Source organism: Phodopus roborovskii, unplaced genomic scaffold (genome assembly GCF_943737965.1).
Source record: "Phodopus roborovskii unplaced genomic scaffold, PHOROB, whole genome shotgun sequence".
Lineage (NCBI taxonomy): Eukaryota > Metazoa > Chordata > Mammalia > Rodentia > Cricetidae > Phodopus > Phodopus roborovskii.
In genome coordinates, this window is record NW_026126588.1 from 2,310,782 (window position 1) to 2,330,471 (window position 19,690).

The 19,690-nt window shown below is 53.4% G+C and overlaps 2 protein-coding genes across 2 annotated transcripts; one reads left to right on the forward strand and one right to left on the reverse strand.

The window, feature by feature from the left end:
- Nucleotides 1-1,910: 1,910 nt before the first annotated feature.
- On the forward strand, nucleotides 1,911-5,969 carry Gnmt (glycine N-methyltransferase). Its single transcript, XM_051204335.1, has 6 exons — nucleotides 1,911-2,163; nucleotides 3,908-4,035; nucleotides 4,847-4,957; nucleotides 5,143-5,285; nucleotides 5,421-5,542; nucleotides 5,632-5,969. The coding sequence occupies exons 1-6, from the start codon at nucleotides 1,958-1,960 to the stop codon at nucleotides 5,801-5,803; spliced, it is 882 nt and encodes a 293-aa protein (XP_051060292.1). The 5' UTR covers nucleotides 1,911-1,957; the 3' UTR covers nucleotides 5,804-5,969.
- A 128-nt stretch (nucleotides 5,970-6,097) lies between these two features.
- Nucleotides 6,098-16,395, reverse strand: Pex6 (peroxisomal biogenesis factor 6). The gene is made up of 17 exons (XM_051204398.1): nucleotides 15,507-16,395; nucleotides 13,856-14,019; nucleotides 13,397-13,480; nucleotides 10,656-10,758; nucleotides 10,440-10,573; nucleotides 9,853-9,964; nucleotides 9,324-9,532; nucleotides 8,831-9,026; nucleotides 8,560-8,636; nucleotides 8,195-8,327; nucleotides 7,918-8,123; nucleotides 7,757-7,818; nucleotides 7,462-7,570; nucleotides 7,078-7,194; nucleotides 6,892-6,969; nucleotides 6,633-6,772; nucleotides 6,098-6,441 (listed from the first exon to the last, which is right to left on the reverse strand). The coding sequence occupies exons 1-17, from the start codon at nucleotides 16,386-16,388 to the stop codon at nucleotides 6,305-6,307; spliced, it is 2,943 nt and encodes a 980-aa protein (XP_051060355.1). The 5' UTR covers nucleotides 16,389-16,395; the 3' UTR covers nucleotides 6,098-6,304.
- Between the last annotated feature and the right edge of the window lie 3,295 nt (nucleotides 16,396-19,690).

Sequence of the window (19,690 nt, forward strand, 5' to 3'; positions counted from 1 at the left end):
TAACTAGCAAAACTGCAGTTATGACGTAGCAGTGAAATAATTTTATGGTTGGGGGTCACAGCGTTAGGAAAGTTGAGAACCATTGGTCTAAAACAAGGCCAGCGAGATGGCTCAGCAGGTAAAAGCGCCTGCTCCAAAGCCTGACAAATGGCCGAGTTTGAGGTCAGGAATCAGCTCTCGCATGTCCATGCCATGCATGCGTTTTTTCTGAACACACAAATTTGTTGTTTTTTGAGACAGGGTCTCTACATAGCTCCGGCTGTCCTGGAACTCACTATGTAGACCAAGCTGGCCTTGAACTCACATAGATCCAGCTGCCCCTGTCTCCTGAGTGCTGGGATTAAAGGTGTGTAACTACCACACCTGGCTCCCCAATTTTTTTGCGTTGTTTTGTTTTTCCAGACAGGGTTTCTCTGTATTGCTGTGGAGCCTGTCCTGGAACTCGCTCTGTAGACCAGGCTGGCCTCGAACTCACAGCGATTTGCCTGCCTCTGCCTCCCGAGTGCTGGGAGAGCACCACCAATGCCCGGCCAGCTCCCCGATTTTTAAAACCTAAGTAAATAAATGAAAAGATGATCATTTAAGATGAGATTTGAAAAAAGTCTAGGGTTGATAGATTTACTCCAAGAATATTTAGGTAAATGACATTGGATCTACTTGACATTCCCAAATATAAATTCTCTCTTCCCTCTGCAGGGACTGGCATTGCCCAGATTGGCCTTGAATTTATGTAGCCTAGAATAACCTTGAACTCCTCCAGGCTCTCATCCCCCAGGCTCCCAGGTACTGGAAATGCAGGTGTGCACCATCACACCCAGGCTTCAGAATCTGTCTGAGCAGAGTGTCACAGACCTGTCTGAGGGCCACTGAGCCCTGGTTTTGTATTATTTTGAGCCTGGACAGAACCATTGAAGATTGGCTGTGTACTAACAATAAAAAGTAACAACGGCACCAAAAAAAAAAAAAAAAAAAAAAAAAAAGCTCAACTGTTAAAAGCCGTGGCTGCAGCTGGGAGGTGGCGGTTCACATGTTAGTTCCAGGACTCCATAGGCAGAGCAGGTGGATCGCTGTGAGGTCAGCCTGGTCTACAGAGCGAGTTCCAGGACAGCCAGGGCTACACAGAGAAACCCAAACCCTGTCTGCAGTCCATAGGATCTAGGTTCCACACCCCAGCACCCACACGATGGCTCAGTGGTCTGTAACTCCAGGTCCACGGGATCTGATGCCCTCTCCTGGTTTCCACAGGCACAGTACACCTGCAGCGCACTGGCATCTAAGCACGCAAAGCAACTATACACATTATTTAAAAAGTTCAAAAACGATTGCGCAATCGCGGGTGTTCGCCCAGCCCCTCTTAGGAGAGGGCTCAGTGTAGCTCAAGGACTGAATGGCCCAGATTACCTTAGGAGGCCCCTGGCCTGAGAAAGGATGGGAGGAGGGAGGGGGCCTGATGTCACCTAGAGAGACACACCTGTCTCCGAGTGGACTCGGCTCTTTTCCTTGAGTGGGCACATCAGCATCTTTCCCAAAGACTTTGTCATCACCCCGAGACACAGTGCCCTCTTCAGTGGGGTGTTCCTTCTGTGGACTATTAGCAATGGGACAACCTACTGTGCTGGTCTAATTCTGCTTTTCGTGGATTCCAAACGTTTCTTCCCTTTCCCACGTGGGTAGGGATGCCTTGGGCACTCGTTGAGCTACCTTCTCTGGGCTCCTTCCACCTCCTGGCCACCGATCTGCGTTCTATCTTTTCTATCTTCTTATGGGGAAAACCAGGTCCAGGATTGCTTGACTGAGCCATCCATCCCCACTGCGGAGGCAGCCTGGCTCTATTCCCGGGGCTCAGGGCCCAGCAGGGGCGTATCCCCTCTCTCACCTGCCATTGGTCAGGTGGGGCTGCCCTGCCTGAGGAGTTTAAGTGCGGAGCTCGAGGCCTGATAGCCAGGCGCAGGTCAGGATGGTGGACAGCATTTACCGTACGCGCTCCCTGGGGGTTGCAGCAGAAGGTCTGCCGGACCAGTATGCGGACGGGGAGGCCGCCCGCGTGTGGCAGCTGTACATCGGGGACACGCGCAGCCGCACGGCAGAGTACAAGGCGTGGCTGCTTGGGCTGCTGCGCCAGCATGGTTGCCATCGGGTGTTGGACGTAGCCTGTGGCACAGGGTGAGTACAAACGAGCTGAGCTGAGAGACTGCTTTGGCCAGGACCACTGCACCACAAGAAGGCCAGTAGGGGCAGCCTTGGCGGGCGGGAGCCTTGCAGGCAGCACTGGCGAGTCAGGAGTCCCCGGGGTAGAATGGGCACGGTGAGAGCACCTGTGGGGAGGGGACCAAGGAGACTTGGCCAGGGGCGAGGGTGCAAGCGGAAAAGGATTCATAGGACAGCGAGAAGGCCGGACTTCGAGTCAAGCTGGATCCTTGGCCATAGTAGTGCTGCTCCTCCTGTGATGGCCTCGGGCCGTGTGAACAGACCATTTGTGCCACGTTTGTACAGCCAAGTGTTGTGCCAAGAGATTGGGTACATGTGTTTCAAATCATAACGAAAACCCATAAGGTAAGTAGTGCTTTTCTCCAATTAGCACCAAGGAAGCTCCAATTAGTACGAAGCCTGCATTTGATTGAGTGGTTACAGACCAGGACAGTTAGTGTCTGGCCCACGCTCCCACTCAGCACAGGACACACACTGACTTTATTTCCAGGAGCCATGGTAGGCCTAGTTCTCAAAAGCACATTTGTATAGTGCCTGGTTCTGATCGTCTTTTCTTTCTTTTTCCCAGACATGGTTTCTCTTATAGCGTTGAAGGCTGTCCTGGAACTTGTTTTGTATAGACCAGGCTTGGCCTCAAACTCAGAGATCCACCTGTCTCTGCCTCCCGGATGCCCGCTCTGATTATTATTATTGTTTTATTTAAATGTTGAGCTGGAGAGATGATTCAGCCACTAAGAGCCTCTGCTGCTCTTGCAGAAGACAGGTGTTCAGCTCCTGGTGCCTACACCAGGTGGTTCATAATGGCTTGTAACTCAATTCCAGGAGACTAAAGTGCCCTCTTCTGGCCTTGGACTCACATGCACATATGCCAACAAATTAAAATTTAGGCTAGGTGAAGCAGGCCTTCAATCCTTGGGAGGCAGCACTTGGGAGGCAGGGGCAGGTGGATCTCTGTGAATTCATGGCTAGCCTGGTCTACAGAGTGAGTTCCAGGATAGCTAGAGCTACACAGAGAAACCCTATATCTTGGGGGGGGGGGTGTTTAAAATTTAAGTTAAAAGTGTTGCTGCCAGGTGTGGCACATACCCTTAATCCCAGCACCCACATAGGTGGATCTCTGTGCATTCCAGGGCATCCGGGTTACAACATGAGATCCTATCTCTAATAAATAGGGAGAGCTGGAGGGATGGCTTAGTAGTTGACCCAGCATCTTCTTCTGGCTTCTGAAGACAGCATGCAAGCATATGATGCACATATTCAGACAAGACACATAAAATTAAAATTTTAATTTTTTTTTCAGGCAGGGTCTTTCTTTGGAGCCCTGGTAATCCTGGAACTCACTGTGTAAACCAGGAATATACTGGTGCCAGATGGTGGTGGCACACACCTTTAATCCCATCACTCAGTAGGCAGAGGCAAATGGATCTCTGTGAGTTTGAGGCCAGCCTGGTCTACAGAGTGAGTTTCAGGACAGCTATGGTTACACACTGAAGCTCTGTCTCCATTAAAAAAGGGGGGAGGGGAATAAAGGAATATGCTCGTGTGTTCATCCGAGGTCAGTGGAGGGGCCCGAGACAAGAAGCTGAGGAAGGGACTATGAAATGGTACTTTGGCAAAATGCCCTGTGCATGGCCTCGTCCTTGGCCTCCCAGGCCTCCCTGACTGGTCCTCCCAGCCCCTCATCTCTGACCTCATCCAGGGTGGACTCTATTATGCTGGTGGAGGAGGGCTTCAGTGTGACGAGTGTGGACGCCAGCGACAAGATGCTCAAGTATGCACTTAAGGAGCGCTGGAACAGGAGGAAGGAGCCAGCCTTTGACAAGTGGGGTATGTAGGTCCGCCGGGGCCCTGGCCCTACACTCCCAGGTTACTCTTCTCTCTGCCCAGAGCTCTTTTGTGCAGTGGGCTGACCAGTCTTCCTCGGGATACAGAGCAGCTCCTGCCTTCCTAAAACGGAAGGCTTCCACATCAGAGTAAGAGACCAGGCATTAAGAATGATGCATTTCTGGTGCTGCGGATTGGTCCTGGGCGTGCCAGGCATTAAGAATGATGCATTTCTGGTGCTGCGGATTGGTCCTGGGCGTGCCAGGCATTAAGAATGATGCATTTCTGGTGCTGCGGATTGGTCCTGGGCGTGCCAGGCATTAAGAATGATGCATTTCTGGTGCTGCGGATTGGTCCTGGGCGTGCCAGGCATTAAGAATGATGCATTTCTGGTGCTGCGGATTGGTCCTGGGCGTGCCAGGCATTAAGAATGATGCATTTCTGGTGCTGCGGATTGGTCCTGGGCGTGCCAGGCATTAAGAATGATGCATTTCTGGTGCTGCGGATTGGTCCTGGGCGTGCCAAGCGGACACTTGACAGCGGCCATACTGCCACCTGCTCTGGCTAGGCTAGGTTCAAATGATTCTCCTGCCTCCCTTCCCAACCAGCAGGGACTAGAGGTGCACGCCATATACAGGGTTCCGCAGAACTTTTAACTGTCCATAGCATCCTGTCTCTGCTTCCTGTGAAAGCCCACTAAGTGGAGAGCTAGCTTTTCCAATGATGGTTCTCTCGCATCCTCCATGTCCCTGGGTGGGGGTGGCTGCTGCGTATTGTCATGCCACTGGCTCTGTCCTCCTTCCCTGGCCTCCAGTCATTGAAGAAGCCAACTGGTTGACTCTAGACAAAGATGTGCCAGCAGGAGATGGCTTTGATGCGGTCATCTGCCTCGGGAACAGTTTTGCTCACCTGCCAGACTGCAAAGGTGAGCTTGTGGCCCCGGCTGCGGCTTTTGCCTTGAGCTCCGCCACTTCTGAGATGGCTGGCTAGCTGCTTTGACGAGGCACATATGCTTTTTGCCCCTGAGCCTTAGTGCTGGCCCTTGAGAGGGAGACGGGAGGGTGCTGGAGGCCCAAGCAGATGGTGTCTGTGGCCCTGCCTGGCACCCAGGTGACCAGAGTGAGCACCGGCTGGCGCTAAAGAACATCGCAAGCATGGTACGGCCTGGGGGCCTGCTGGTCATCGATCACCGCAACTACGACCACATCCTCAGCACAGGCTGTGCTCCCCCAGGGAAGAACATCTACTATAAGGTGGGGCTGGCCAGAGGGAGAGATGTGAATCTGCTATAAGGAGGGGCTGGCCAGAGTGGGTGGTGTGTGAGCTGGGAGGCCAGAAGCCCCGTGGTGGCTTATGGAAGCTAATGTTGTTGCCTCCACTGCTTACAGAGTGATCTGACCAAGGACATCACAACGTCAGTGCTGGCAGTGAACAACAAAGCTCACATGGTAACCCTGGACTACACAGTGCAGGTGCCAGGCTCTGGCAGAGATGGCTCTGCTGGCTTCAGGTATGGCATGGTTTGGCAGGAGCGAGGAGATGGTGGTGGGGAGGAGTGAGGCCAGCAGCCCTCACACTTGGCTGGGGGCCCTGTTACAGTAAGTTCCGGCTCTCTTACTACCCACACTGTTTGGCGTCCTTCACGGAGTTGCTCCAAGCAGCCTTCGGGGGCAAGTGCCAACACAGCGTCCTGGGCGACTTCAAGCCTTACAAGCCCAGCCAGGCCTACATTCCCTGCTATTTCATCCACGTGCTCAAGAAGACAAACTGAAGGTGGCTCCTATAAGCCCCCTGCCCAGGCAACGGCAGCCTCTAGGGTGGGACTAACTCACGTCCTCACCCGAGACCAACCCCTAACACGGATACGGCGGCTGCACGCAGGGATGCGGGCCCAGGCAAACGGGGACTCGGCAATACAGTCTGTGCCTTTTTCAATCCCCTGTGCCTGTGTTTCTTTAAAAAGGAACATGCTTTCATGGTGTTCATCCCCTCCCCTCGACCTTACTCCTCCCAAAGCCTTGCCCTTTGCACGGCGGCAACCTCGCACAACACCAGCAGGGGGCGGTACAGACTTTATTTTCTGTTAGAACTGGTGCTTCCACACCAACTGCCCAGGCTGCCAAGCTCCCAGGCTGCCAGGGCTGGCTCTCCTGAGCACAAGGGCTTCCCACTATGGCTCACCAGGGATCTCCTGGAGGAAGGCAGGTTCAGGACATGACAGCAGGTACTTTCAGCAACGTGGGCAGATGCAGGCAAAGATGGCAGGTAGCGCCTAGCAGGCGGCAAACTTGCGCTGGATGCGCTTGTATCGGAGCAACTCCTGCTCGCTGACTGAAGGCTGCAGCCTGGCTGCGGCCTGCAACAGGTCCTCCATGGTCAGCAGCAGTGCTGAGCTCCCCGGCTCTAGCCCTGAGGAGTGGCAGGGCAGAGTGAGGACAGGGCCCACGATACCTGAGGGACCCAGGCCTGGGCTGAGCCTAGGAAGCAGAGAGCCCTGGGGGGGGGGGGTACCTTCCTGCTCAGCCGTCCCTGAAATTCAGGGCCAGGCCTGTCCCTCACTAGCTTTTTTGTTACCATCTGGGGCTAGTGAGTGGGCTCACCTTCCTCTAGGTCTCGAACCCTGCGTTTGAGGGCAGCTGTCATGGCGTCAGAGCAGAGGGAATAGAGGTCTGCACCTGTCAGCTGGGGCGGGCAGCGGTCCAGCACGTTCACCAGGCTCACAGAGGCCTCCAGCTTGAACCTGTTACCCCATACCAGAAATGTTAAAGCAGGCTTCAGCTCCCCGCTGAAAAGCCACACACACTGACTGACACACATCCCCTAGCCATCCCGAGGCCCCAGCCCCGGGACGAAGCATACTTGCGTGTGATGGCAGTCAGAACACGCAGCTGGGAAGCGCGGTCCTCGCTTGCCCCTACAAACACCAGCTTGTCGAATCTTCAGAGACAGAAGCAGGGAAAAGTGTCAGAGCTGCCAGCCAGCCCCAGCGGAGGTCAAGGGACAAGCCCAAGGGGGTCTGGTTGGGGAAAGGCCCAGGGCACCCACCTGCCAGGTCGCAGAAGGGCAGGATCCAGGAGGTCTGGTCTGTTAGTGGCTCCGATCACAAACACATCCTGAGTGCTGTGAAGGCCATCTAGCTCAGCCAAGAGCTGAGATACCACCCTGTAGAGAGGAGGCAGAGGCCAGAGAGTCCCTGTGTGCCCTCAGGCCGCCAATGCTTCTCTTTGAAGGCTACTTCAGCAAGGTCCCTTGCCGAGGTCTGTCCCTTTCCACACAGGCAGCCCTCCTTCTCAAAGTTCCACACCCAACTCCTCTTTTGCATCCATTCTACTAGCCCTGGATTGGAAGGGCAGATGCCAGATCTGAAGACTAATCTCACATCCCTCCCATGGGGGATCCCAGACTCCATTCCCATTCTGAACCCCTGACCTGTCCATCACACCTCCAGAATCTCCACTTCGACCCCGGCTTGGCGCTAAGGAGTCTAGTTCATCAAAGAAGATGATACACGGAGCAGCGGCCCTGGCCCTGGCGAATACTGAGAAAGAGGCTCCCAGGAGGGTTGTGTCAAGGAGCTTGAAGTCGGGGGAGAAGGATGGGAAATGGGCCTGGCCCTTCTAATTGGCCAACTGGGCTGACCATGGGGCAGCAGCTTGGGGGGGGAGGTGGTACAAGGGCCCCTGGGGATGGAGAGGACGGGGCTCCCCTCTCCCTGCTCACTCACCTTCCCGCACATTCTCCTCACTTTGGCCCACATACATGTTGATGAGCTCTGGTCCCTTTACGCTGAGCAATAGCAGGGGTGAGTACGGCCCATCAGACGTGTGCAGTGTACACAGCAGCCCTCTCTCCCGGCCTCCCACTTCCCTTCCGAGCACTGCCCACCTGAGGAAGGCGAGGCTGCACTCAGTGGCTACTGCCTTGGCCAACAGGGTCTTGCCAGTGCCTGGAGGCCCATGGAGTAGAAGGCCTGACCGCCTCAGGCCCAGGCTTAGCAGCTCAGGATGTTCCAGAGGCAGCTGGATGGTCTCCAGGATCTCCTTCTTCACATCCTGCAGCCCACCCACGTCATGCCAGGACACTGAAGGGATCTAGGAGACAGAGCAGTGTAGGGAGGTGCAAAGAGGGAGCGCCTGCCCGCCCTCGAGGACCTAGTCCTCACCTTGGGTGCGCCCACAGCTTGAGAGTGAGCTGTTTGCAGGTGATCTAAGGCTTGCCCAAAGTCCTCGGCCAGGAGGGGAAAGCCAGCCGCACACAGCTCCCCCTCATCCTCCTCACTCAAGCCACCTGCCGGACTACAAAGAGAAACAGAGCTAGGCTTACACCCGTAAGACTACACAGTGAGTTCTAGGGCAGCCAAGGCTAAGACACTGTCTTAAAAAAAAAAGGGGGGGGGGACCAGGCCAACCAGGCTATTGATTAAGATTCCCACAAACAACAGAGTGTGACAAGGCCACCTCTCAGCAGGTTCCACTGCCTTCTCCCCCCCTTCACCAGCCACCTTCCCCGGTGGCGAGTTCCTCTTACCCGGAGGCTCTGATCCTGGCACACGCTAAGCGGCTAGTGTGGGTCACAAGGGCGTAAAGGTCCCCTACCACGAAGCCCTAGGGAAACCATACAAAAGGACACTTGAGCATGGGGTGGCAGGCAGAGCCCATGGGGTCTGGGTTCCAGCTGAGCAGAGGCTTTGGTGGTGCCCCGTCTCTCAGGCCAGACACCGCCTCAGGCAGGACCAAAGTCCTAGGTGTGCCATGAACCTTACGCCCTCCCAGAGCCGGGGCGCCCGTGTAGGACTCACCGCGCAGCGCCATGCCAGCTGTGACAGGGCCACCTCCTGGCCCAAGGGGAGCCGGGCAGTGAGGGCCTGCAGGACACTGAGTCGCTGCTCCTGGGACAGCACCGGCACCTCCAGCTCATGAGGAAATGCTGTATGCACATCGGCGGGCAGGTCCTGGGCACGACTCGTGGTGGCCACCACCATCAGAGGGGGGCAGCTGCAGACACAGTAGTAGGCAGGGTCAGAGCTTGAGGTGTGGGGACGGTTGGCATCAGGACTGGCATCCAAAGTCCCAGCACAAGTTGTGGGGACACCATTTAGTGGAGATCTGGGTGTCGCTGGGGACAACCTAGCGTGTCCTGCCAAATGCTAGACTGCACCCTGCTTCCCCTGGAGACCCCTAGGAATTCAGGGAGCTCCCTGAGAAGCCAGCAGGGGTGAGGGCATAAGACACTAAGGGCTGGGAATACTTGGGAGAGGGCTTCCCCTTCCTCACCTGCCTCTCTGTGAGTACCTGCTGAGGGGGTCCTCATCAAGGAGGAGGTGACGCAGCGTGGCCACCACTCGAGCGTCCTCATCCAGCCCGTCTCGGCCCCGGCCCAGAAGGTCCACAGCTGTCAGCAGCAGGACTCCGGGCCTGCAGCGGCGCGCCCGGGAGAAGGCGGCCTGCAGCTTTGTCTCCACAGCAGCACTACTGTCTGCGCAGAGGCTGCAGCAGGGCACCTGTGAAGAGACCCGGCGGGTCAGTGAACAGGGAGAGGCCTGACCAGGGTAGGCAGTGGGAGGGGTCAAAAGCGGACCCTCTTCTCTGTGGTGGGCAGGGATGGGTGAAGGAGGAAGGGGCACAGGCCAGGTCTTAGCTCCCCCCCCCCCCGCCCCGTGTCCATTCCTGGGGATGTGAGGGCCTGAGGAGCTGAGCTGAGCATCGTGGGCGGGCTGTGTGTTAGCCCGGACTACTGGGCTGCTAGATGGTGGTGAGGGAACACAGAGGAAGAGGGAGGAAGGCAGAGTCTGGGCTGCTGGGAAATGGCTGGGGTTCTCACCTTCAGCAAATGGAGCCCAAGGCGGCTACATGCAGCTGTGACTGCTGTGGTCTTCCCACTGCTGGGAGGGCCCCGGAGAAGCACGCAGCCGGTTCCCGTGAGCAAGGCTCCTCTGCAGGTAAGAGGGTGCACATGCCTCCCACTCTCTGCCCACATGTTAACACGCCAGTAACACTGGGGCCCTCGGACCTCAGAAAGCAGTTTCTGGGTGTGCCTCCCTGTCGCCCATTCAGGCTGTCTCCACTCTGTCTCTTGGCAGAGGAAGAGAGGCACACACACACTGTGCCTCCTGGGAAGCCTAGCTTGACAGCTCTGGTCTGAAGAGCGGAGGGAGGGGTCTGGGTTTAGACTTGGCTCACTCCATCCCTGGGGATGGAGTGGTAAAGGCCAAGATGTACTGTGGGCTCCCCAAGCAGAGAAGCAGACACAGAGGGAGCCACCCGGGAGCCTGCTGGTGGCTTGGACTGGGAGACCTGGCTTGCAGGTCCCCACTCTGGGTAGACCACCGGGAGTTATTTTCCTGGACACTTCCTCTGCAGGGATGCTCTGGGCAGGCCCTTCTCAGCCTGGATTTATACCTCACTCACCCAGGCTGCAGGCGAGGCTTCAGGACAGCACAGAGCTCGCTCACCAAGGCCTCCAGGCCTGGAGGGGACAGGCTGTCCCAGGGAGTGGACCTTCTTGAAAGCAGAAGTGGAACACGACTCAGGGCAGAACCTGTCTGTGAAAGGTAGGAGGAAGAGCTTGGCTGCACAGTGCCCCGCCCCTTTGCCGGCTCTCCTCCTGCCCAAGGCCTTACTTACCATGTATAAAGAGGTGTGGGTGGTATCTGCCAGGAAGGCACGGGCTGGCCCATCTGGGGCTTCCCCAACGGTTTTCTTCACTTTAAAAAACACCTCCCGCCACCTGCGAGAAACAGGGCCAAGGGACCCAAGTCCTAGAGTGCACATCTGCCCCTCTCCGAGAGCAGGTGGCCTTCTCACAAAGGACACCCAGCACCACAGGTGAGGGTCCTGAGGCTGGCCTGCGGGGGACTGGGGAGGGCAGAACAGTCTTCTCTGACTGGACCAGAACACATATGAGGGCAGCGTCTGCCTTTCTGTCCCCAATACAACCATCAGAGAGCCCCGGAGGGCATGTCTACAGGCACATGCCCTAGCCGCCCGCTTCACAAGGTGAGGGCCCATCACTGAGCATTGCAACCTATGGCCACTTGCCCTGGCTTCAGTCTCTCTCCAATCCCTCTGCATCAGGGCCCCAGGCCTCAGACAGAAGTCTCCCTGGTTTTTATTCAGCAATCCAATAAATGCCATCTAACTCTAATCCTGGGGAGGCTGTCAAGAAGGTCGTGGGCTAGACAGGCTGTGCTACAGTGAGGTGAGTGACTCTCTATTCTGGAATTGTCTGTGAAGCTTTAGAAATAAATATTTTCCATGTATTTGACAGGTTGGCAAGTGGTTAACGTCTTTTTGTGGTTAGGAAAGTTCAAGAATTAAAGATGTTGGCACAACTTTCTTACTACAACAAAAACCATTATACACTTGTTTATTTTGCAAGGGGTCTCTCTGTATCTCCTACAATTCATAACTTGAAGCCTCAGTCTCTCAAGTGGCTGGAATGGTGGGTGCATGCCATGACCATGAATTGCACACTTTAAAGAGAGGCTGCAAGTGGTGACGTATGCCCTTGATCCCTGACTCTAGGCAGAGGCAGGAGGAGCTCTGAGAATCCAAGGCCAGCCTGGTTCACATAGCAAGTTCCAGAACAGCAAGGACTACTTACAGAGACCCTGCCTCAAACTCCCCAACTCCCAAAAGAGTATAAGAGGCTAGAGTCAAGGTCTTCCAGGCTCAGAATCATCACACACACACACACACACACACACACACACACACACACACACACACACACACTCCCGCCTCACTGGGGCCAATCAGATGGCTCAGCAGGTAAAGGCACTTGCTACCAACCCTGACTACCTAAGTTGGAATTCACATGGTAGGAGAAAACTGATGCTTACAAGTTGTCTTCTGACCTCCATAAGCTCCCGAATACACATTTTAAAAATGAATAAATGCAATTGAAAAAATATTACTTCATCCTTTGAAAGAAAAAGATGGTGGGGCGTTGGTGGCTCACGCCTTTAGTCCCAGCACTCGGGAGGCAGAGGCAGGTGAATCTCTTTGAGTTCAAGGCCAGCCTGGTCTACAGAACAGGTTCCAAGGCATTCAAAGCTACACAGATAAACCATGTCTCAAAAAACACAAACAAAAACCAACCCCCCAGTACCAGTAACAACAACCACCACAACACCACACACATAGCACTAGCTCTGAAGCATTTGTTAAACAAGAGACAGGCAAGAGAGACTGGTAAGTACCAGCCTGGATGCCAGGCCTCTGATGTGGACTAGGGTTAGCATCAACACTGGATGTTGGCAAAGATGAGCCAGGCATTTCTGGCAGGGTGTCTCACTTGGCATAGCACAAAGGATGAGGCAGAAACCCTGCAAAGGACAGCTGTCAAACGTTGGGCTAGTCTCTCTGTCAACTGTGCTCCCCAATAGAATATGATGGGAGCTCCCTTACAGCCCCTGGCATGCTCTTTGCCTTAATAAAGCTTTCACATAACCCTAAACACAACAAAAGCAGGAAAGGGCAGCTAGATGGCTCATCAGGTAAAGGCACTTGCTGCCAAACCTAATAATCTAAGTTCTATTCCTGAACCCTGTAAGGTAGGTGAGATCCTTCTCCTCAGAGCAATCCTGACCCCTACGTGTGCACTGTGACACTCGTGTGTAACAAACATAAAAGAAAAAAATACTACAGGAAATGGGAAACCAGTCTAGAAAAGACAGGGCTACTGCCCAGGGTTCAATTACATTTTCTTCCCTTCATAGAAGGCCTGACTGGCCTTGGACTCCTGATCTTCCTACCTCCACCTCCCAAGTGTTACATGTACAGACGTACACCACCACCCCAACTTGTATGTGCTGGGGATTGAACTCAGGGCCTCAGTCAAGCCAGGCAAGTGTTCCCACTTAACTGTTGCTCCAGCTCCATTAAAGTATTGTGTGTGTGTGTGTGTGTGTGCGCACAGGGGTGCTAGGAATCAAAACAGACCTCCTCACATGCTAGCCAAGTGCTTTACCAGTACTTACACCCCTGGCAGTGAGTGGTTCTTTTTTAAAGGTTTATGTATTTATTCTGTATGCAGTGTTGTCTGCTTGTGTGCCTGCCTGCCAGCAGAGGGCACCAGATCTCATTATACATGGTTGTGAGCCACCATGTGGTTGCTGGGAATTGAACTCAGGACCTCTGGAAAAAACAGTGCTCTTAACTCCTGAGCCATCTCTCCAGCCCCGCAGTGATGGTTCTTACTCTGTCTTGGTTATGTCCACTTAGGAACCAGAAGGTGCATTTTTTCCACCTTCCCAGCAGTGACACAAAATATCCTTTGGCACAAAGCTTTTACATACAACTTGGGAGGAGACTGTTGACCTGCAGCCTTTGACTCTCCTATAGATGAAGAGGCAGTTGCATACCTGGGCAGTTTCTCCAGGCTTCCTTCCAGAATCTCAGCTTGCCCAGCCGTTGGTATGCACAGAACATCCCCTTCCTGGACCACCCTGCAACACAGCAGTGGCCTCAGTCAGCAGCTTGCAGAGGGGGTGCCACAAGCGTGCCTAGCACATCTGGGCCTACTAAGCAATTGTCTAGGGAATAATTAAGATTTCGATTGAGTTGGGGAAATGACGGTGAGAGTACAAATGGGATCAGAGATAAACAGCACTCTGGCTCTTTTGGAATACTCTTTGACCAAACAAACAGTCCTTTTTCTTAGAATGTTCAGATTCACCTCATGGTCATTCCAAGGCTCCCTGCCACAATACTGCCTATAATGCAGGTCTCCTAAACCAGAAGCCCTGGCACATCTGGACCTGAGGCATGGGATGGAAGGGACAAGGTGAGGCTCTTTTCCTTGAAAGGCATAGGCAGCTAACCTGGGTGTATGAAAATGCCGGTAAAGAACATGGTCATAATTCCCATTGGCGCTGTAGTGAGGTGAGGACACAATTTCAATGTGTAACTCTCTAGCAAACGGAGGCCCAGACAGCAGTGAACAGCTTCCTCTGTCTTCAGGGGTGATGGAGCCTTCCACATACCTCTAATGGAGAAACAATCACCACCTTACAACCTCCGAGGAGACAGGCTCTACCCTCTAGCAGCCAGTGTCTACATCTACCTTTGTCTTCACAACATCAAGGCTAGCAGCTCGAGGTGACAAACTGCACACACCAAAGCTCTCCTAATGTGTACCAAAAGCTTCCTGTGAGGGCCTTTCTCTGAAAGCTGCCTCCATCTCCTAAGTGTTGGGATTACAGGCGCGCACCCATGCCCTGCCCCTATAAGCTCTTTGAGACGCTGGGCAGCTCCTGGAATTGACACTAAGTGGTCTTTTGTGAAGACACAGAGTTCTGGCTGTGGGAAAGGGTAAGGTTTTGTTGTTTCATTCTACAGCTCAGGTTGACAGTCAACTCAGCAATTTTCCTGCCTCAGCTTTTCAAGTGCTAAGTCTTTAGAGAGGATTTACCACAGCCAGCTTTACAAACAGCTGAACCAAGCTACAAGGGCTGTTCCAGCCGAATGAGCTCCAACATACCAGTTGTGGTCAGTCAGAAGGAACCCGCATCCACTGTCACTCACACTGGGATGTCTTAGTGGACTTGTTTGGTTGGTGTGGTTTGGGTGCTAAGAACGGATCCGGGGATTCTCAGGAGCTAGTCAAGTGCTTCACCCTAGCCTCCCATCTCACAGTATTAACTGGTCACTCACCTAACCAAGTTTCTACACTGCTGGCCAGGTTGTTTCTACACATGAGCGCTGGGCACCTTAGAGGAGTTAAATCAACTCAAGAACTGGCGTTGTTTTAGTTACTAATTTCAATTGGTTACTGGCTTCCTTTCAAGCCAGCACCAACCTAAGGCACACACATATGCTTAGAAACTAAGCCGCAGTGTTTCCCCCCCCCCAAGCAAACTGTACTTTTAAAAGCAAAGGCAGAAACCAAAACACTTCAAGAATGTCTCTTAAATGTATTTAATGCGATATTAAAGATAATAAGATACTAAGGGTAACAAAGAGCCCTTCCAACGAATTTAAAATCTACGACTGAGGACTAGACAGGTTATGTGATCATAAGAATAAGACAAGTATTTTAACAAATCAAAAGGCTAGAGGGGGAGGAAATGACGTTAAACGTTATGGTACCCAGATCATAAAAGGATTTAAAGAGTTTTTATTTTATTATTTTTTATGTAGGCCTTGAGGTAAAGGATGGTAGAATTTTGTCAGATAAAGTTAGAATAGGAAGTCGATGAAAAGCATGAGCTGAAGGTAGCAAGCCAGCACCCTAACGTATCCACCCAGTTACAGATCAGCTTAAGTATGCACAGCTGGTATCTGACCGTGAACCTCACCTTTCACCTGAACACATGAACGCTCTTCCCTTGCACCCAGAGAATGGGTAAACGAGGCTAAGGGACCGAAAGTGCAAAGTCTAAGACTGTTCAGGCCCAGGGGACCTGAATTTTACAGCTAGCCTAATTCAGGTAGGCAGACGGGAGGGCAGAAGGAAAAGGAAGCATTCCTGACCTGAATTCTGATCTCTCCCACTTCCAGGGGGTCACAGCCGAGATTAAAAGCCAAAGTAGCAGGCACAAACACCAGTCCGTCAGCGAGTGGCTCTGCCAGCTGCCCAGAGCTGGGTCCCAGTCTCTCGGCCAGGTCCCAGCGTGGTTCTAGGACCTGTACTTTAGCCAAATGCGGCTGGGATGTGTTTGGTGGCTCTCCCACCCGGGCCACCCACACCCATTCGCCCTGGAACAGTCCGAGACCCCGGAGACAGCCCCGGGTCACACCCAGTGCCTCTCCAGCCCCTCCCAGGACCCCTTGAAGTTGCCGGACGGCGTGGGAGACGGCGAAGGAGGACACCACGGGCGGGGGCGGGGGCCGGCTCTGGGCCGTACTCTCAGGGCCCAGTCTGGCCCGGCCGCGGAGCTCCGTTACAGCCAGCCGCGTCCCTGGGCCCAGCAGCCCTTGCAAGGCCGGTCGCGTCTCCAGCACTCGCGAACCGGGCGCGGGCAGGGTCTCCCCGCGGCGCACCAGCAGCGGCCCGACTCGGGGCCCGAGGCCGGGCCCGGGCGACGTGCCGAGCAGCGCCCAGCCCAGCGCCGGAGGCCGCCGCACAGGCCGCGCTCGAACTCGCGCCCCGGGGCCGAGCGCCAGGAGCCGCAGTAAGGCGCGGCTCACCAGCAGCTGCGGAGGCCCGGGCCCTCGCTGCTCGCTCCGGGAGTCCGGGCCTTCGAGGGCCGCAACGAGCAGCGCGGGCCCCGCAGGGCTTTCGCCCGCCGGCCGCAGCGCCAGCACTAGGCCCAGCCCCGTGGCAGGCCACGGACCCCCGGGCGGCAGCAGCACCGCCAGCGGCGGCGTCTCAGTCGGGAAGGGCTCCAGGACGCGCAGGACAGCCAGCGCCATGGCCACTGACGGCCCAGCGCCTCCACTTCCGGAACTAGCCGCCGGGAAATCCGCGGGCGCGAGAGGCGTTTCCGCTTCCGGCAGGAAAGTGGGCGCGGCTTCGGTGGCGGAGTCGGCCTGCGGGAGGACGCGCGGCGCGCGGGCTGCTTCCACCGCGTCCGCCGTAATCGCCGACGCATGCGCTTTTACCTTGGCGTTTCGGCAGGGGAAGTCACGCCCTCTCAGTTATTGTGCCCCGCCACACGCACTCAGTGTTTGACTGATGGAGAGTGGCTGGTGTGAAAAGTACAAGGAGTCCATTTTTTCCTGAGGAAATCGCAGTTTGAGGGTCGCGGTGAACGTGGTAGAATCATTAAACTGACCCAGACATGCTTCTGTGTGTGTAGTTATGTCGTGGCTGCTGAGTGAATTACTGCCTGAGATTCACGTAGCCCAGTTTGGTGCTGCCACACCTGTCCCCACACCCCGTACACAAAGCCCGTCTTCACTGTCCTACTCCCGCCAAACTTTCAGATTGAGCACGGTACCTCTTCCCTCAAACCCTTGGTCTGTCCTGTTAATCCTCCAGACGCAGTCTCCGTTTCTGTGCTAGAGGAGGGAAGGAAAGGGTTGGAGGCTTTGTGATGGGAACTGATCCAACAGCCTGTACTGTTACTTAGATTTCATCTCTGTCTTCTCTCTACCCTCCGTTACATTCAGTGGTAGGTCACGTTTCTAATGCAGTTACTGAGTTTTTGTTTCCTTACATTTAATCAATGTTTTGGATGATGGCGATTGCCTTTCTCTGAATCTCATATTTTCTTCCAGCTATTGTCGGGCTTTCTTCCTTGGAAGTTGAGCTTCTTGAGATAGTCGTCTTCTGTTTTATATAGTATACACTCTTGAATAATCTGAACATCAGACATCTGAAAGTTTAATATTAGAATTAAATTACATGTATTAAGGTGTCTTTATCCCCAGGAAGATGAGAAAATATTTAAATGTCTGATTATAGTTCCTGGAAATACCTGAAACTGGGCAGGGGATGTAACTCAGTTGGTAGAGTGCTTATCTGGCAATGGTGAGGCCCTGGGTTTGAAACCAGGTACGGTGGTACCTGGTACGGTCTTCCTCGAATTTGATAGGTAGAAGCAAAAGTTACATAGTGAATTTGAAGCCAGCCGAGGATACATGAGAACTTGTCTCAAATGGAATTGTCCATTCTCTCTTCTTTTTGTATGTTCATGTGTCCATGTATGTGCACATGTATAATCTTACTTATGTACATACGTGAACATTCATGTGGAGGTCAGATGTTAAGGTCAGGTTGTTGTGTGATAAAACTTCTGGGGAGATGCAACACGTGTTTCTCACCCCAGATCGGGATCCCACCACAGACCACAGCGCAGATACCCACAACCTCCAGCTTGGTGAACTCACAGGAGCAGAAATGACTCAAAGCCCTCCGCCAGCATAGGTTACAGCTCACAGGACAGGAACCTGGAACACACTACACAGCCTGCTCACCAGGTTGGAGAGTGCCCTTTGCAGGTTTCTCATTTGGTCTGGACTCTCTCTAGGCAGTGTGGCTGGTTTCTGTTTCTTCCAGGTAGTTTGTCTGCTCAGAGAGTCGTCTTTGTAACTTGGCTTCAGCTCTCTGAGATGGACTCTCAGATTTTGTTGCTTACTCTGGCAGGGAGGGGCCTAGTGAGTCTTGTCAGTTTCAGGGACTTCAGGAAGCTATTTTGCATTGTTTACCATCCTGCTTAAGGAGTTTCCTGCAAGATGGCTATCTGGATTTTGCTCTGTAGACCAGGCTGGTCTCGAACTCACAGAGATCCACCTGCCTCTGCCTTCCAAGCACTAGGATTAAAGGCATGTGTCACCCCCTCCCAGCAAGGATGGAATGTTTTATTTTGGGAAGATAATGTTATGGAACACAAATGTCTTCTGAAATTGCTCTCCATACTGTTTTGAGGAGGGTTTTGCACTGTACCTAGAGCTAACTAATTTGGCTGGACTGGCTGGCCAGCAAACCTGAGGACTCAGGTTCTCATGCTTTTGTAGCAAACCCTGATGATGAAATGACCTCACCATCTTCACAGCCCTTCCTTCCCAGATTCTTGAGGGCTGGTCTTGAATTCACTATGTAGCCACGACTGGCTCTAAACTCCTGATCCTTCCTCCTCCATGTCTCAAGTACTGGAATTATAAGTGCTCTACCATGCCTGAATGTCTCTTGTTTTTTTTTTTTTTTTTTTTTTTTGAGACAGGGGTTCTCTGTGTAACATTGATGGATGTCTTGGAACTCAATTGGTAGACCAGGCTGGCCTCGATCACAGAGATCCTCCTACCTCTGCCTCCTGAGCACAGAGATGTCCACCCACAAATAACCATCTTTCCCTCCCAGGCTGTTCCCCTGCAAATAATAGTAGAAATGTGGTCCACTGCGTGTTGCCTTGGAATTGTAGTTAGTCATAAAGCTAATGCTATTTCTATATGACAGCCAGGATCCTACGTTTGCTGCCTTTACCTCATGCTCACTCTTCAACCTACTATAACCCTGCACTCTTCTGAAGCTTCCCTGGCAAAGATCACCGGACACCTCCTAATTGCAAAATCAAGGTGTTACTATTCAGTATTTATCGTACTCTTGTCTGCCTCTGGCCATATGACACCAGTTTCCTCTGACCATCTTTCATCACTTGTGAAAGTCATCCTAACTCCTCCTTCCTCTCATCCCATCTCTCCGCCAGTGCAATGACTCACCAAATCCCGTTGACGGTACACACCTGTCCCCATCATCTTTTGCATTTGTTTTTAATTAAGTTTTTATTTGTGTGTCTGTGTCTGAGTGTAAACCACCTTTGTGCAGGTGCCTATGGACGCCACAAGGGGGCGTCAGAGCCACTGGAGCTGGACTTACAGGCAGCTGTGAACCAATTGATGTGGGTGATGGGAACACACTCAGCCTGGTCTCCAGCCTATCTTTCCCATTCTATTAAAACATTTATTTAAAATTATGTGTATGTGCGCATGTGTTTAAGTGCAGATACCTACAGAGTCCAGGTCCCCTGGAGCTGGAGTTAAAGGCAATTGTGAACCAGCTAATATAGGTCCTGGGAACTGGACTCAGGTCCTCTGGGAGAGTCCCAGGTGCTCTGAGCCACTGTACCATCTCTTCAGCCTCCACCGTTCCCATTCTCCTGGCTATTACTCTACGTGTAAGGTTCATTGGCTACTTATTTGTTTAGTTTTTTGTTGTTTTGTTTTGAGACAAGGTCTTGGTGTAGTTCAAAGTGGTCTCAAACTGGTTATAGCGA

Coding starts and splice junctions, on each gene's coding strand:
- Gnmt (XM_051204335.1), top strand. CDS start 1,958: ATGGTGGACAGCATTTACCGTACGCGCTCCCTGGGGGTTGCAGCAGAA. Junction 4,036..4,846: donor GCCAGCCTTTGACAAGTGGG/GTATGTAGGTCC, acceptor CCTGGCCTCCAG/TCATTGAAGAAGCCAACTGG. Junction 5,543..5,631: donor GATGGCTCTGCTGGCTTCAG/GTATGGCATGGT, acceptor GCCCTGTTACAG/TAAGTTCCGGCTCTCTTACT.
- Pex6 (XM_051204398.1), bottom strand. CDS start 16,388: ATGGCGCTGGCTGTCCTGCGCGTCCTGGAGCCCTTCCCGACTGAGACG. Junction 7,571..7,756: donor TGAGGAGAATGTGCGGGAAG/GTGAGTGAGCAG, acceptor CCTCTTTCTCAG/TATTCGCCAGGGCCAGGGCC. Junction 6,442..6,632: donor GGTTCGAGACCTAGAGGAAG/GTGAGCCCACTC, acceptor GCCACTCCTCAG/GGCTAGAGCCGGGGAGCTCA.